Source organism: Cheilinus undulatus, linkage group 16 (genome assembly GCF_018320785.1).
Source record: "Cheilinus undulatus linkage group 16, ASM1832078v1, whole genome shotgun sequence".
Lineage (NCBI taxonomy): Eukaryota > Metazoa > Chordata > Actinopteri > Labriformes > Labridae > Cheilinus > Cheilinus undulatus.
This window is the reverse complement of record NC_054880.1, coordinates 38,522,996-38,541,239: the sequence shown is the minus strand read 5'-3', so window position 1 is coordinate 38,541,239 and position 18,244 is coordinate 38,522,996. Positions and strand designations below refer to the sequence as shown.

Genomic DNA, 18,244 nt, shown 5'->3' with positions numbered 1-18,244 from the left:
TGACTTGGCTAGAGATCGGTTCAGACTACATAAATTTTTTTGGACTTTCATGACAAAACCACGTCAGACTGTGCAACTAAAATCTTGTCCCTTCTTGGCCGACAGCCTGGCCACACAAGAGTGATCCTGACCGCTCATCATATGCCGACGTCACCACCGTCTCCACGCCTGTGTGCAGGTTCACAGGTTGTCGGGGAGGTGGGTCAAAGAGAGTCAATCAGGGCTACAACAGACGCACACTATGTGATGCTAGTGGGCTTATGCTCTAAGAAGAACAAAACTAAACGAGAAACAATATGGATTCACCCTGATTTATCAAGGAGGACAATATGGACCAGCTCTCCTTCGAACAGAACTTTAGGTATGAATGTGATCAAATGTAAAGGACATTACTGTATGTACACATAAATCTCCAGAGGGACAAAATTTCTCACTTGTAAATTATGACAAGTCTAGGAGAAAATACTCCTACTGGTAAGCGTCATGATTCACGTTAACATCAGGTCAGGGTGTCAAACTAGACAATGATGCAGGAAAAATTCTGGCATGCTAGTCCTGTTAAGACAAGCTTATATCAATTACGTCTTCTGGCCAAATGCGAACCTTTTCTGAGCCATCACAACCTCCAAAGAGCTATCCACGCCTTAAGTTCCAGGCTGAATTACTGCAATGCACTTTATGGTGGCATCTCCCAATCTTCAATAAGACTTCTTCAACTTGTGCAAAATGCAGCTGCACGTCTTTTTACTAACACGACCACAAACGAGAGCACATGACTTCCATTCTCTTTTCCCTTCATTGGCTTCCAGTGCATTTTAGAATGGATTTTAAACATCAATGTATCTTTTTAAAGCTCTTATTGGCCTTGCTTCGCCCCATTTATCTAAGACTTTAACCATTCGTGAACAGAAGACTTTGGGGTCATCCAACTTTTGTTGGAAGGGCCCAGGTAAAAAACATAGTGCTGGAGTGACCGAGCCTTTCAGTTCCTGCAACCAGGCTCTGGAATAATCTGACTTGGGCCTTTTCAAATCTAAACTTTAAACTTATTAGGAGGGCTTTTAATACCTAGAAGTGTGGTGACCTGTTTGTGTCCTTTTAGTCTGTATTTTAAATACTTTTATTTTTCATTTTATGCATTTGTTTGTGCTGTGTTTTTAATACCACTTAATTTTTGTAAAGCACTTTGGTCACCTGTGGGGTACTAGAAAAGGGCCCTATAGATAAAGTAATTTACACAATTGTGCCAGAGGTTCGACGATGAGCTGGGACGTTGCAGTCGGGCCAAAATATGGCCGAATTTGTGCAGCCTGAGCCAATCATTCACTAGTGTCTTTAGACACTTTATGGGGGTCTTTAGACACATCTCTCACTAGTTTTCTTTCCACAGTCTTTGAAATCTTTCTCTTCCTGCCTCTGCCAGGCTTGTTCTGGACTGTGTGGCTCCCTTTGAATTTCTTGATGATCCTTCTCACCCCAGGTCTTGACACATGGAAACGCTGTGATAACTTTGCATAATCCTTCACCTGCATTGTGTGCATCAACAATTCTTTTTCTCAAGTCTAAACTGAGAGAGCATTATTTGCCATGATGCTTTGACAGCTTGAACACTTACTGGAGTTTTTATACAGTGTGTGGATTGGAAGATATCCCTCAGTTTAACTTGATTTTACAAGCTTTGAGCTTTACAGAGTTAAAGCACATCACTGCACAGCAGTCATTTCTAAAGAGGGCTTATAATCTTGACCCTGGTAGGTTTTTTGATTTTGTGAAATAATTGTGTCTGTTTGCAAAGTAAAATAATGTAAGCATCCATTAGAAAACTAGGCATCGGAAAAGCTGTGTTAAAATTCCTTGCTCTGTTTAAAAGCACTTGGGAGCTCTGATATAACGCTTCAGGTTGGGTTTTTGTACCATTTCTTATCAGTGGGAGTATTCAATGAGCGGGGACACTTAAATTCTAAGGGTACGGTCTAGATTTATACAGTTTATGCCTATAATGATCGCCACAAGGGGCATGGAGGAAAGATCTCAACAAAGCAGAAGGGCAGCAGCCAAACTCTCATGAACTCTACAACCTGATTCATGTCTGCTGTGTCAGCATCAAGGATTCATACTGAAACTATCAATTATGCCTGGAGACAACTACAACCACTCGTGCAGAGAAACACTGTAGTAAGATTCATCTACACCAGGGGGCACCAGATGGCTAATTTAACCCCCTCCCTCTCCAACAAACACACACCCCGCAGTCCCCCCTCCTCCCCATCATCATTGCATGTCAAATTAAAGTGGACTGCTTTTTGGAAGGAGGAAATCAGGTGCAATGGAAGAGCACCGGACAGGGAGAGTTGGTCAGTTTTACAGCAGAGGATACTGGGAAAGGTGGAAAACTCAAACAGATCCACATCAGAGAAAGTGAAAGCAAATGAGCGGGAGTTTGTGGCGTGATTGCAATCCATGTGCGTGCATGTGTGAGCGTGTACTCACAGCCTGGCCTGGTCCTTGGATGCATATCGAACATTGACTACTGCGGTCTCTGTGTCAGTGTTTACTGCGGGAGATCACACAGCAGAGTCAATTCACTCACATCCAGCGACAGTGACATGATTTACAATCATGGACTATGTTTAAATACCTTAAAATTATCTAATGCATGAATCTGCAATGGTGTTATAATGAAAAAATAATCTGAATAAAACTTTTACAGTCAAAAATATAAACAGATGTTGCAGCAAGGTGGTGAAACTGCACCAAAATTATTTCTTCTGATAATTACCTTGTTCACAGTTCTCTACTGCACCATACTGAGCGAGCATACCATCCAAAACCTGGAAAGAAAGGGAAGAAAGAAAAGTCATGATTATGAGAGACTTTGACCAGAAGCTGTTAGCAAGCAGGAGCTCATCTGTGGGAACCAGCCCCGCTCGCTGCCAGGACACAGTCCATTAACTCTGAACCCCAGAGTTCAATGTTGAGCTACGGGGATAAATTTGCTGCCTTCTTGTAAAAATCTTTCTACCTCAAATTATGGCTCTCTCCTGTGGGAACCTACATGGAGTACTGGGTGCAGGGCAGGTGTTTTTAAAAGTACCTGTGCCTTCACAGTGAAATTATAGTAGTAAGAGTTCTCATGGGACCAAAATTAATCTGAATTTCCTTTTAAATGCTCAGCAAAACAAACCCATAAATCTTCCTTTCCCTTCTTAGACACTCAAATTATTAAATGCATTATGTAAATATAAAATCCCAAGCATGTAGTTATACATCATGAGGCAAATGAACGGTTTTTAATGGGAAATGCATGCAAAAACAATCCACAACACTGGACAACTGCCCAAAGCTGAAGACCAGAGGATTTGAATTCATAGATGTGATCAAATGTGGGCGAGAGGGGGAGTGAGGGTTCTAAGCTAAGCTAAGACATCCGACCATGCTCAGTCCAATGCGAGGCCACGCCCCCAAGAGCTCAACCCCACTTTCTAGCCAACAAGACTGCGTCCTCACTCCCCCCCACTCCACCAACCCACCAACCAAGCAGCCTCCCGCCTCCCTGCCATCTCTTCTCCCATCATTGGCTGCTCCAGCGTGGTTGTGAGTTTCCTCAAGCCGAAGCTTTGCCGGCTGCTTGCTGGATTCTCTGACTGTCCGTCCACTGAGCTCGGCCAATGGGAATCCAGGCCATTCAGGAAAGGGTGGGGTACATTCCAGCAGGAAGCAGGGGCTGGGGGAGGGGTGCGAGTTCATGCTACACATTCTGTGAATCGGCGCACATGGAGGGGAAGGGGAAACCGTCCAGGCCCACCCACCCACTACAGCTTGTGAACACGCCACTACTCTCGACACTATTCTCTCGCTGCAGGGCTTCACACACTCTGACCCATTGTCTTATCTACCTGATAAGATACATACAAGGCCTTTGCATCAAAAGAGCCCTTTTCTATTCTATTCTCCCAGCCCCTCCCCCCTCCTGAGGGGCAGAAACCTCCATGTCACCTTTAGAAAAGGCAAATAGCTCGCTCGCTACATGCTTCGAACATGGGTGGATGTGGAGCTGCAGTTGAGGGACATGCGTAGGCAAAGCGAGCCCACCATTACAAAACACTAAGCCTGTCCGTGGCCATTTGATCACCAGTGAGTGAATCAGGCTGAAATCTAAAGCTTTGTTGTAAACTCACATTTTAGCACAATACTGAACAATTGTTTGTAATCCAAGAAGAAATTCCCATTAGGCTTCAGTGCTCTTTATGAGGCAGAAAATTAAACTGAAACACTACAGGAACACGTTACGTAGCTGAACCTCTGCAGAGGAGGAAAAAAAAAAAAAGGTCACGAAAAGCTGCGTCACTGGAACATAAGATCCAACGTGGAGGTTAAAAGTGGGGCCTTAACTTTGACACTAATCATTTCTGATAAAAATGCTCAGTGAAATTTATAAAAACACGTTCAAATTTATATGAAAGCAGCAGATCAGAAAATCTGAAGAAAGTGAGGCTGACACTGAATACAAAGGAGTTTTAAATTAAACTCTTATCACAAGCAGGGAAAAAAAGCACATACAGCACACGCACACACGACTGTTGCTCAACACTTGCTCGCTCTTCACTAATCAGGCGGTGGCCTTGAAATCTGACCATGTTACAGTTCAACAGTTCTATTGATATTTTTCATTTTTACGTGCCTCTTGTTTGCACTTTAACCCTTTGCAGAAAAAAAACAAGAACAGTGAGTTTGACTTTAACTTTGACCTTGAGCTTTACAGCTTCAACTCAGATTAAATCCTCAGAGGAAAACCCACGGCCGTCCAGTGAACTCATCTGAGATCTACTAATGTAGCATGGACGGCTATGCGTGATCTGCTCAAACAGGGTTTGCTGAAAAAATAGGCATTCAAAATTTGTAAGAGCATTCTTACACCATAAGATTCACTCTCATGATAATGTAAATAAAGGAAAATGTGACAGTGCAATTTAAACTGAACCTAACTTTGAGCTGTTATGTGTGTGCATCATTGAAGGCTTTTTTAATGGTGTGTGTTCGACATAATCCATTATATATGAAATTAGCAACACAGTTTTAGGCTGTTTGAATGTTGTAGCAGATGCTATAAAAATTATCAATTAAAAAAACAGCTTTTTACTGTGTTTTCAGCAGCAGGAGTTGAGTGTAAGTGCTCAGGTGGAGTTTGAGTTGTATCAGTAGTGTCAAGAATATAAAGTAGGTAGCTGTGTTGGAATTTAATGACCATAATTTCATATAAATAAAACAAACAGCCTTATTAATTCTCAGACAAACTGTTAAACAGTAGAGCCTCCTATATGTAGATATAAACTTAATTTTAATTCCTTTATGCGTTAAAGATTTGCTTTTTGTCTCATCCATAAACTGGATTTCTAAAAAAAAAAATTATACATGAGCAACTTTTATTCTACATTGGACCCACTCACACATGTGCATCCTCACTTTGGTCAAAAATCACCTCACTCTAAGCCTCTTTGAATGATTTAAAGACCACATTTCTGCAGAAATTCAGCAGCAAAGGCTCTATGCTGCAGGAGCTAGCATTTCACTGCTAATGCTACGTCTGATTAAGTCCAAAATCTGAATGCCTAGTTTGAATGTAGGAGATACGATAAAAATGATCAATTAAAAAAAAACTGCTTATTTTTTCAGCTGCAGGAGTTGAGTGCAAGTACACAGGTAGAGTTTGACTTGTATTAATAGTGTCAAGAATCTACAGTAGGTTCAGTGTAGCATGTGTTGCTTTTAATGACTGCAATTTCATATAAATAAACAAACAGCCTTATTACTTCTCACATAAACTGTAGAAGGTTCAGCCTCCTAGATGTAGATAAAAACTGAATTTTGTGTCTTTAATCTTTAAAGACTTAGCTTTTTCTGCCTCATTTGTAAACTGGATTTCTTTTAAAAAAAAAATAATACGTGCCACTTTATTTTACAATGGAGCCACTCACACATGTGCACCTTCACTGAAGCCAAAATCATTTCACTTTAAGCCTCTTTGAATAATGTGAAGACAACATTTCTGCAGAAATGTTAAAGTGAATGCTGCATGCTGCAGAGCTAGCATTTCACTGCTAATGCTAACATTTGGAATGAGAATGCCTGTGTTGTTATTATATGGGTAGGTCAATAAAATACAATCAGAATCGGCCAAGCAACAAGGAATCTGACTGAGTTTATCTTTGCTCTCTGTGTACAGGAATTAAACATTAAATATCAACACTAAATAAACAGGCCAAGGGCAAATGTGCAATTTCCTTGAGCACATTTATAATCATGCGCAATATGTCAGCACTTTACCATCTGCTTTATACACTTTAACTGCAATGGTCACTTCATTCCTGGTCAGCCATAAGCAAAGTCATACAGGACTGTTATATTTGGGTCTTTGTATGATATTGTACTGTCGATGTTAATTTGCCTCTACAATCTGGTACTTTACATGTTCATGTTCATTAACGTGCACTGTCCCCTACAACAGAATAAAACATTAAAGGTATAAAGATTAAGATATGTATTAGCTAGAGCTGCAACCATTAGTCGCTATAATCGTTTATGTCAACTATAAATATTAGTCGACACGGAAATTCAAGTGTTGACGCATCGTATTATTGTTTTTGATATTGGTAAAATCAAATACTAGCCGGTAAAAACTCATCTGTACTTGCAGTTCACTACTCAAAGAAAAGAGCCAGTCTCACACCAGAACATGTTGACATGCTCACGTTCCTGCACTGCAATTTAAAGAAATTACAAGCTATTGTTCAGTCACTTGGGCTGGAAGTTTGATTTGTTTACATTAAGGTTTATTTGTACTTTTGGACTTTGGATGGGCTATTTGCTTTATTTATTTTTATGGACATACCAGTCACTTTAAAGAAAGCCATCCTTTAGTTATTTGTAACCTGCAAGGCAGGTGAACTGCTACTATTTAAATTCCTACTATTTACGTAAAATGGGGATCCAAAACAGTATGCCAAACAACTGTGATTAATTGACTAGTCGGGAAATTTATTGGTAGATTAGTCGACATAAAAAATAATCATTAATTGCAGCCCTAGTATAAGCTCTCGTTAGGTATTTTTTACTTCTATACACAAGTCTGTATGCAATGCTAGTGTAGTTTCAAGGTCTGCAAGAATGCTGACTACACATGATCAACAGTAAGATGTGCAAGGATGTGGGCAGATTTACATGAGGTAGATAGTTCACATTAATTTAAAACAAAGTTAAATAATAAGTAATAAGTAAAAGTGAAGTATTTAGTTGACAAAGGGCTGCTAGACTGTAAATGCTGCATCTGAATGAGAATAATAAAACTACAAGACAGTTTGTACCAGGGAAGCATGGGATGGGTGTTGCAAGTTTGCATTACACACTCAGATACTAGCATGAGATGGCTGTTCTCAGCTGCCCATATCATTGCATCTTTCTCTAACACACTATAAATAAATTATAGATGCCAAAAGATTGAACTTTTTTAACACGATTAATATCAGGAATCCTGTAGTTAATTGTGGTTAATCACACACTAGTTACAGCATTTAAAAACTCCACTATTTTGCATTTGGAATGGATTTTGTGTCATTTTGGATTTTTCTGCCATCTGTAAGGGTAAGACAATTCCAGTTTGGATTCAGACATGCTTTTATAGGTAGACTTAGATTTTTTACATGAACTTTACCACGGAAAAGGAACGTGTTATGGACTAAAAAGAAAAAATTAAAGACGGTAAATATTTGATAACAAATGGTTTAGATGACTTGTTTCGTCCACTGAGCTGTCCGAGTTTTTTAAATTGAATTGTTCTTTAAGGAACAGCGATTGACTTATTTTACATCTCTGTGGCTGCAGAGGGACACTGGTGTGGATTAACCAAAGTTTTTGGAAAGCAACAATAAAGCCTATGATTAAAAAAAAATGAGTGCACTTATTGTGGATGCAAGTTAATCGCGATTAATGCAATAAATCCTGAAAGCCCTAATACATTAATTTTTGCTGATGCGACAGTATTTCTGGATTAACTTTAGCTAATACAATACTGATTCAGACTTCTTTCACTGTACAGAACACCAAGGCTTTCCTGTAGTAGTGTTGTATCTTAGTCTCACTATGATGGTGTATTAGTCTGCATTTACTAACAGACAAAACTAGATAAACATTTGATTATGCCACAAATTACAAATTAATTAATTTTAAAATATAGACTTACATTCATGAAGAACAACATTTCTTTGTGTTGCATGCACATTAGATGAAAAACATATTTCTAAGCACAGTAAAACCAAGCTACATGTGCTTTTTAGAGCGCTACAAACAGCCCTGTGTAGACAGGGATCTGTGCAGAAAAATGATAGACAATTTCTGCTAAAGAAAGTCTTTTGATTCTGCTTCAAACTGCACAAACTTATTCATACATTCTGCAGACATATTTGGGTGTAAATATCAGAATTTTTCATACCTGCTGTTAACCATAACTCATCTTTTCAGCTATAATCTGCCAATATAGACTTGCAGATAATATTCACTTAACCCTACTAGGCACTTTGTTGGTTTCTTTTTCAATAAGAAAAATTAGGGATGCATGATATTTAATTTTTGCCAATATCCAATATTTACAAAACAATTTCAGCCAATACAAACATCAGTACTTAAATGTAGGTCACACCTAAAACGTGAGTCCTTAAAACACACAATTTAAAGTTTGGGGATGAACAAATGAACACATTTCAGTCCTTAAAACACACTTTAAAGTAGTGATGTGTATTATTATCTGTATGATATCATTATCGGCAGATATGAAAATTTATGCCGACATTTACAGATATTTTGACTATAAAAATCTGCTTTTATCAGCTGTAATTATTGACCACATGAACAAATAGCTGAGTTTTTATGGCTGGGTATCTCCATCAAATGCCTGAATTGATTCTGATTCACAATTTGATTCAACATTGATTATTGTAGGGATATTTTAAATACAAATCTATTTTTCTTCAACATTAAAGAGATTCTCAGAACTCAAGTTGGAAATGGTACAAAGAATTTTCCAACCATAGCAAAAATATCAAGGTTTGCATTAAGAAATGACTCCAAACTAGCAGTATTGGCACATCTTGCATATGCGTACCTAGTTTGCATTGATAAGATGCACCAGACATCCAAAAGCAAAAGACTGGGCATAAGATTCAAACCCTGAGTCCAAGTCTAAGACTTTGTTCACACTGCAGTTAAAAGTGACTCGATTCTGATTTTTTTCCCTCATATGTAATTCTGATCATATTTTTTTTCTGACAGTGTGAGCAGCACAAGTCACACTGAATATGACATTTTCAGATCAGATTCGGGCAACTTTCATATATGGTTCTAAATCAGATTCATATCTGATTTTTAGGAATTCTTCCGCAGTGTAAACAGCCAAAAAAAAAAAAAAAAAAATCAGATCTTGGGGAAAGATGAATTGAGCATTAAAGCCTGCAGTGTGAACGCAGCTTAAAGGCTTTTAGAGCCGAGTGCAGGTCAAGTTTCAAGCTGCATGAGCGACGCAATTTCAAGACAGGCCACGCAAGCAGCAGTCAGGAAATTGAGCACAGTTTATAAAGAGCCATCTCTGTATTATATGAGTCGATATCATAATCAAAACATAAGAATCGATCTGAATCTGAGAATCGATATTTTTGTAAGCCAGTCCCAGAGAGTTTTAGGCTGTAACAACAGACCTATGTCTGCTGAAGTCTCTATTTGGTCATCATCCCTCCTTACACTTTTAAGTGTGTTTTAGGAATGAAGTTTTAGGCCTGAAATACATTTAAATTTCAGTATCGATATCAGCAGAAAGGAATCTGTAAATATCTGCAAAAATCCAATATTGTGCATTCTTACTTTAAAGTCAAAGGAATGATGATAAATAAAGAAATGGACCAAGCTAAAACTCAACCAACTTATTTGCTCACACAGCATATATTTACAGCTGATACAAGCAGATTTTATAGGCAAAATATTGGTTGTAAATATTTCCATATCTGCTGATACTGACGATATACCAATAATACCATGCACTCCAAAGAAAAATGGCAACAAACTGTCACAAAACTCAAAAATATGAGAACACTCTGGTCAATCAAGGAGCAACACCAACCCTTCTATCATGACGTTTCATGAATGCTAAGCAATACCCTCCATACGTGTATTTATGTAATTTAACATGACTTCAAGCCAGAAAGCACCAGGTTTCATAAGGCATGCATGCTCAACCCAGCTTGTTGAGATCCATCTTTTAAGACACCCTGACTAAACAATTACGTCACTTTTTCCCCACATCAGATCACGTCTAGCCCCTGAATCAATTCAAATCAACTCAACAGCAAGCTTCTGTTTTAAATGCTCTAAAGCCAGTTTTATAGATAGTCAACACATGTAGCCACATAATGCACTGTGAATCATGACTGCTTAAAGTTTCCTCATGTGTGACCAAGCCTTTCCACTTTAGACCCCATTCTTCTTTACTGTCCTTCACTCTTGGGTTTTAAATCTGCTGTGCCACTAGATTCTAAAATCAAACCGTACAATCTTCACTCAAATTTCCAACTTGTATTTGCAATCAGTTCTGGTCTACCAACCACAGTTCAGCCCACTGGTTGGTGCCTCAAACCTGCCTGCAGCCTTGTTTAAATGCATCAAACTTTTGCTCAACTGAAACCCAAAAAAAAGGGAGGAAAGGTGACTCCGGTGGCCACTAAAGGAGAGCCCAGTTGGGCTGCCCTGATGGTGCCCCGCCCTGGAAGCAGTCAGAAGCCTGTTAGCACTCACCTCCCACTGCATGTGAGGCGGGATGTTCCTGATCTGCAGCTTACAGCTCCTGGAGGGAGAACAAGGGAGGAGGAGGAGGCAGAGGAGGGGGGGTGTTGGATAAAGGAGGAGGGAGAGAAAAGGAATTGATGAAGGTAGATGGGAGGAAAAAAGAAGAGGGGAGAAAGAGAGTTAGTAGCTGATAATACTAAAAGGCACAATAATACAAATGACTGTCAAGGTGTTTTATTAAAATGGGGAAAAAACAGCAGATCTTTCGTCTCTGTCATTCTAGTGAAACAGATCAGGGTGGAGAAGACCGAATATGACTTATGCTTTAATTCCATTCCCAGCCCAGCAGGTGCACTGAGGCACCCTGGGTAAAACGTGGGAGGAAGTGATGGAAAAAAAAAAAAAAAAAAAAAAAAAACAAGCAAAGGGGTGATTTGGAATCACTGCTGGGTGGCCTAAATTGAGTTGAGGGTGCTCAAAATCAAAATTAAGCTAAAACGCACCACGCCCTTTATCCCAAATCACCAATTGTGTCATACAGAGCAAGAAAAACGAGAAAGGCAGGAAACAGGACGGGACAGAGGGGCAGTGAGAGACCAAAACTGACTGAAAAAGGCGAGATATGCAGTATCAGATTGTTTTGTCTACACTATTCGAGTCAAGGATGTGCCCTGTAGCATTGCGTCATGAGGATTCAACCACTGCAGGCCTGTTTATTTCCCCCCAACATATAAAGACACTTATCCAGGATCCTCCAGCTGTTGTATCAAAAATGGGTGACAGGAGGGGGGGGGTGGGGGGTGCAGTTGCAAACAGAAACCAAGGGGAATCTCTGCTAGCAGCGTCACACAAAATAGGAAGAATAAAAATTGTGTGTTTATGGAGTGTGTGCGAGTAGCAAGCAGAGACCAGCAGTCACAATGGTGCTGCTGTGCTAGAAACAAGCGGGACAAACATCCCCAATTCATCCTTTCTAGCTTGAAGGTTCCCCATTTAGTAAGTTTGTGTACAGCAGCATGTTACGAATGCGTATGAGTATACTGGCTGTGCATGGAGGTCATGCAGACAATGGAACTTGTGGATCAATGAGTCAGAGTTTCACAAGTGTCCGCCTGCATGTGGATGTTGTAGAAAAATGTGAGAAGAGTGCAGGCCACTCCAAAGTCCCCCTGCACGCTGACACGCACACGAACCTTGAGGAACAAAATGTACATATGGCAGCGAGAGGAGCTCAAGCGTGAACACACACAACGTGGAATGACAAACTCTGACCCCACACCAGCCTGACACTCGCACCGGACATACTTCACACATATGTCACTTGTTTAAGTCTCCTATAGTTTCTAGACATAATTTTGTGTCTTCAGTGTAAAAACTAAACTCCACACGTCTCTTGTTCTTTCCCTCAAGCTTCACTGAGCTGTTAAATGATGTCTAAAAATGCAGCTCATCTACTTGCTCCACTTGTAATGGTTGTTTTGTAATCTGCAGTGTAGAAGATAACACCTTACAACGTGCAGCATTTATAAACTATTTACACCATGAAGTCAAATTTAAGAGTCTGTGTAAGTCAAAGGTAATTTAAACAAAAAAGAAAAACCTCCACTGAACATGTGCAACAAGGTTTCCTGGATTCTTCTGCTGCCGCTACGACAGTAATCAAGCTAACAGCAGCTCAACAGTGTGTTTAATTTGAGACATTAGGGAACTACTTAATTCTAAATGGGCAAATTGTAAAGAAAATTCCCAAATAACTTCCAAGTGGAATTCCAGCTTTTCCGGCCCACTGTGCCATTCCTGACTGATCCAGCCCCCCCTCCACCCTCCCCTCACATTCTGTATGCTCTGCATTGCGGTGGGAACGCCATGCGAAATGTGCAAATGCACCGAGCACTTCCAGTCGGATTAACCTATAGCTCTGCACACAGAAGAAGTCAGCCAGGGTGTGGGGCGGAGGTGGGGGTTGGGGGTGGTATACATTCCCCAGTCCCAGCTCTTTGATTTGGGGAAAGGGGGGTGAGGGGGTGTGAGTGGGGTGTGGTGTGTGTATGGTGTGGTGTGTGTGGGGGGGACTAGCCCTGCTAGCCCTGTTTCAGGCAAGGGTAACAAGGGCCCTCTCTGCCCTGTGGGGGTGGGGCCCCGTTTCCATGGACACGGACAAGTCCACTGACAGGAACATGTAGAGCGGGGGTTAAAAGTGGGAGGGGGAGGGAAGGAGGGGAGGGCCAAGAGTGACTGGGGTTGGCTTGTCATGTGATGGCCAGGAGGAGGCCCGGCTCCTTATTTACTTTTAAAATGGACCAAATATTCAACATGTTTCCGCTTTTGTCGCTCGCCACTCAGCTGACACCTATGGGCCCCCATCATGTGGACTCACAAGATAAGCACAAGACTGAACCACACCTGTATCCATTCTTCTACCTTTACTTTTCTATTCCACATCAGCACCATACGGTGTGGGACTGTGCTCAATGCCCATCCACAGCCACTGACTATTCAGCATGCAGAGGTTCTGAATGACTGAACTCCACACACTCTAGTTTCCGCTGCCCTCTCACAGGCCTTAAATGCACCCAATGAGCTACGTTCAACACATTTGGGTGGACTGGTTGGAATTCCCTTTAAAGATTTCCATTGAGTTGAAAGTCAACAGTTTGAAATGACTCAACTTCTGCAAAGACGACACGTGTGTGTCTAACTCTTCACCACACAGAAAATACATTAAATAAATATTTATTTTAGAGTAAGCTAAGAACACAGGGACACCGATTTGAGCCTAGTAGGAGGGAGAGCTAAGGAACGTTTGCCTGCAGTCTGGATAAAACAAGTGGCCACATTCATAATTCTCTGGCACCCCAAGTCTCCGTCACAAATCCCCATTTTTGCAGGTGGGGGGCCCATGGTGACCCTATGACCCAGAATTCTTGAAATTAGAGCAAGAAGCCAGCTCTATAAACACTAATGACATGATCCCTCATATACACCATAATCTAATTCAGACATACCCTCATCCTTGATATTAAAAAATAAAAACAAAATTAGAGCAACTTCACAACTGGGATTTTTTTTTTTTTCAAACATACAACATAAAGGAACTCAAAGTTCAACTTCCGTTTCCACATTACACACGCTTACACACATTCGCTTGAGGCCACCCCTCCTATAGCCATGCCTTTTTTTCTCTCTGTACATGTGACTGAATGAGTAAACGCATGTGGGGAAGGGCAGGCTACATTCATTGTTTGTTTTATCCAATGAGGGGCAAAATCTGACCCAGAAAGTCAAATCTCGAGTGTACGCATTCTGAAACTTACTAATATCCCCCAAAACTATTAAATATTTTATATAAAATTTAAAATAAAATTATAAACTGCATAGATGGGAAGCAGCTAGCAAAATTAAATTACTGTAGCCAAGTTGAACTTTTTTAAGAAGTCAAATATTTAAAAATAAATAAATAAATAAATGGTGGTGATAATACTTCTTAATATGCAACTCTATGATTTTGATGGAAGCTGTATATCTTATTGTAAAATTTGCTAACCTGCTCAGAATAAAAAAAATAAATAATTAAAAGTGCAGGCAGTGTAAAGAACATGTGGGTGTGATCTTTACACACCAATTTAAAAAAAAAAAGAAAGCCAAGGATAAATTATTCCAGAAGTCAGGCAAAGTCAGATTTAAAAGCAGTAAGATGGCTGAAAGATTTAAGAGCTAAATTATTACATCTATGGATGTGGTGTATGAATCAACTAAAAATTGCTGTGCTGTGAAATATACATTTAATTTTCCAGGAGTTATGCAGCAGATGTTTTGCTAATACACTAGAAATAATTTTAGTGGACTCTGGAGCAACAATCACATCAGATTTAGAGAAATGTAAACCTTTTTTTTTTTTTTTGCACAATACTCAATAGCACGCCACCCCACACAGCTCTCTCTTTATGAGCCCCAAAACTGCAGTCGGCCCACCTTGATCTCTGTCTGCTACAGCACTTCCCCTTCCTGGGGGGTTCAGAGGTTAAGCCACAGTGACTGGCCCTGCCCCCAGTTCATATTTGCAGGCTGGAATGCAAAAAGGGGCCCCAGTGTGCAAGTGTATGTGCAGCATATAGCCAGAATACTGTCACCATTGACTAATGCTATGGTCCAGTGTTGTACAGAGAGGGCACGTTTTACTTTTTAGAAAGTGGGGCTGAAACTCGACTCTGTTGCTGCCATAGCCTCACAGTGGGGTGCACCAACAACCACAGCAACGTCACCAGTGATCAGGAATATTTTGAAGGAAGGCGTCAAGATTTGACGTGAATTCCTTACGTAGCTCACCTGGTTTATTTATGTGGGCTGTAATTTCCACAAACAAGCCACCAGAGGTTTGACCTTCACGAGGAAAACACATTTTACGTAAAAAATCCCAGCTTCACGTTCATTCACGTGTCCGCATTTTCTCATTTAGGTCACGTAAAATAGCTTTTAAGCCCATACGTTTGCACTTGCCTTAAAAAATGTTTATTGATACATTAAAGTTAGATGAAATTATTTTTTGATTAACGTAGAGTCAAGCCCTTGCATTACGTGCAATATAACACAGAAATCCTTACACCAATTACACAGCGAGAGCCATTTTGATTTAATTTACGATAATAATTAATTGTAAGGGAATTGCGTCATCACAAAAATACGCCACGATGCCAAACGCCCTAGAAATGCACGCCCTCTCCACCTTTTACGTTACGCACACCTTTAAAAGCATATTAGAGCCACACTTTGCGTAAATCCTACATTAAAACACCACAGTACGGTGTGTTTACGAGGGGCTAACTTGGGAGGCTCAGGTTCCGTGATTTGGGCCCCAAACCTCCCATTCCAGTCGCGTTTGGGAGTCCATCTCATGCAACAGCAGCAAAATGTGCAGAGGAGGGCGGAAGCGCAGGGCAGACAGGGAGAATGACGGGCAGATCCTTCTCAAATGGACGACTCTACAAGGCCTGTACGCCTTTACTCACTCTGCACACATTTCAACCAGCACACCCAGCCTTTTAGTTATCGCCCTGTGGTTTGAGCTCACGTTAGGTCAAGTATAAAACGTATATAAGAAATACAAGGGGATGGGCGACAAGATACAAGCATGTGCACGACGCTTTTAGAAGCACCCCACAGTCATGGCGAGAGGAGGGAGTACACCACCATACGCCCCTTTCATTTGACCCCAGAGCATTCAGGGAAAGACACCACATTTACCCAAAAAGAAAAACACACACACCACTGAATTAACAACATGCAGCAGCGACATAAACGCATAATTGGGTAATTGTTAGTTTACTTTGAAAAAATCTAGTAAATCAAAAGCACTACAACTCCAACGAGTTTCACCAGGCAGCACTATAAAATAAGACTCGACCTACCTTTGACGTTTAGGGACAGAGTGCTCCACTTCGAGAACTTTCCCATGAAGTTCAACTTTACCTAAAATCAAACAAAAATACTGCTATTAGTATCATTAAGCCATTAACCCACAAACACGCATACTCTCTTGCTTTTAGGGAGTTTATTTAAGATTAGTGTTGCCAAATTGTTTTACGTGGTGTCTAAATTAATATACATGGCTAAGTCCTTAATATTTTAACACAGAGTGATAGCATTATTTCTTAAAGTGTGCGAGCAACTAATAGCACGAGGATACAAACAAGCTAGCACAGAACCTAAAATTTTAAGAGTTGTGCTACATTTTTACGTGTCTTGTTTACACAAGCTTTACTTAAATTAAATAAAAAACAACAAGAAGTAGTGAATATTACAATAAAGCAAATAGTCGTGTGGCTCAGCAAGTTGGCCTACATTTGACCAACACAATTAAACCACCTGGTGTGTCAGCATGGGCGAAATGGCTTCACAATGTAGCGTGTTGTGGCCACAGCACAAGGCCTATAGTTTGAAACCTGGACAAGAGTGCGAGTTCAAACTAAGGCTGGTAAAAGCAAGCAACACACTACGGCCTCTGCCCCCGTTGTGCCACAGTGGGCTGTGTGATAAAGCCCACAATAAGGTTCACTTCACGGCGTTCACAGCCCGCTGCCTAGTCGCCCCACTGCCCTGCACGGCGCATAACCTGCATTGGGAAAGCCTCAGTATTCTCATGATTGTGTTTACTCGACCATTTTATCAAGAAACACTCAAGTGAAATTACAAGAGCACAATTTCACTCAAAACCCAGGGCTGCTATTTGTCTGAACCCACGGTGTCAAAAGGCCAAGTAAAGGTTGTGTGAGAGAAAGAAACGCTTGGATACACCCCCCACCCTACAGCACCGAAGTAACGGCAATCTCCACACAATTGCAGCAGTTCGTGCGTCTTTCTAAATGCCACTTTTTTGTACCCACCTGAAAGAACATCGATGGCCTTCATTGCAGCCTTCTCGTCCGGGCAATCCACAAACGCATAGCCAGTTTTGATAAGAAATGGACCACTGTGCGGAATCTTCCACTGCTCAAAGATAGTTTCGAAGTCCTCCTCGCTCGCCTCGGCGCTCACGTTGCCAATGTATAGCTTATTCATGTTGTGCGCCGAAAAGGGACAATCTTTACGCTGAGGGAGAGATAGTTATTTGCACTGACGGACGTGCAGTGTTTGGAGTAGCCTAAATCGCCTTTACTACTACGGAGTGGCTGTGGCGTGCTTCCCGGTCGTTCAAGCCACAGATAGATTTAAACTGGCAGCCTCACAGTGCGTTCGCTCTCCCTCGCCCCTCTGTCTCTATCGCGCAATAAATAAATGCTCAATTATTAATCTGGTGTCTCCAAACGATGGCGGGCTGGGTGAAAAGGAGGAGAAACTACTTTGTGTCTTCCTCCAGACCCCTTGGCAAAGAGACAGAGAATGTCACACACGGTAAGGCTGGCGCCCGCCTCTAAGTCTAGAGCCTAGAATAAGAAGAAGAAGAAGGGGGAGAAAAAAATCCTCCGCTATTCCGGCTTTTTTGAATGAGCCACGTGTTCAAACTACAAATCAGCCCACACGTGAGGAATCCCAATTGCTCAATTAAGTGTTTGGGATTGGGGAAAATTGCACGGGAATCTGGGGTGGGGACAGCAGAGGGGAGTGGAGAAAAAAGGGGAAGAGTGGATTGGTGTTGGGAAAAAACCTGGCGAGCTATGTGCGTAAAGGGATTCCGTGAGAACCCAGTGTATCTTTACTAGAATCACATTCGTGTGCCTTTCTCTGCAAAGGCTCGATTCTCATTGGTCGGCTGAGGAATAGTAAAGCGGCTGTGCGCTCACGCACGCCCATAGCAGGGAGACGCTGATATTGCGGGGGCTTGTGCGCACGGCTGTGTTAAGTGCGCTGCACTGATGACACACAAGGAGGAAAAGGGGGTGGGGCCGTTCATAAATGATGTTGCACTATATTGTTAAATTGCATA

The 18,244-nt window shown here is 41.1% G+C and overlaps 1 protein-coding gene across 2 annotated transcripts in view; it reads right to left on the bottom strand.

Moving 5' to 3' along the window:
• Positions 1–18,017, bottom strand: part of igf2bp3 (insulin-like growth factor 2 mRNA binding protein 3) — a 48,333-nt gene extending 30,316 nt beyond the window's left edge. Inside the window, exons 1-5 of one of the 2 annotated variants that reach the window (XM_041808977.1) lie at positions 17,205–18,017; positions 16,230–16,290; positions 10,834–10,882; positions 2,780–2,831; positions 2,491–2,554 (exon numbers count right to left, since the gene is read on the bottom strand). In XM_041808977.1, the coding sequence (XP_041664911.1) occupies positions 2,491–2,554; positions 2,780–2,831; positions 10,834–10,882; positions 16,230–16,290; positions 17,205–17,379 (401 nt within the window). In that variant the 5' untranslated portion in view covers positions 17,380–18,017. The remainder of the gene's footprint in view (positions 1–2,490; positions 2,555–2,779; positions 2,832–10,833; positions 10,883–16,229; positions 16,291–17,204) is intronic. The other variant, XM_041808979.1, reaches the window with a different exon arrangement.
• Between the last annotated feature and the right edge of the window lie 227 nt (positions 18,018–18,244).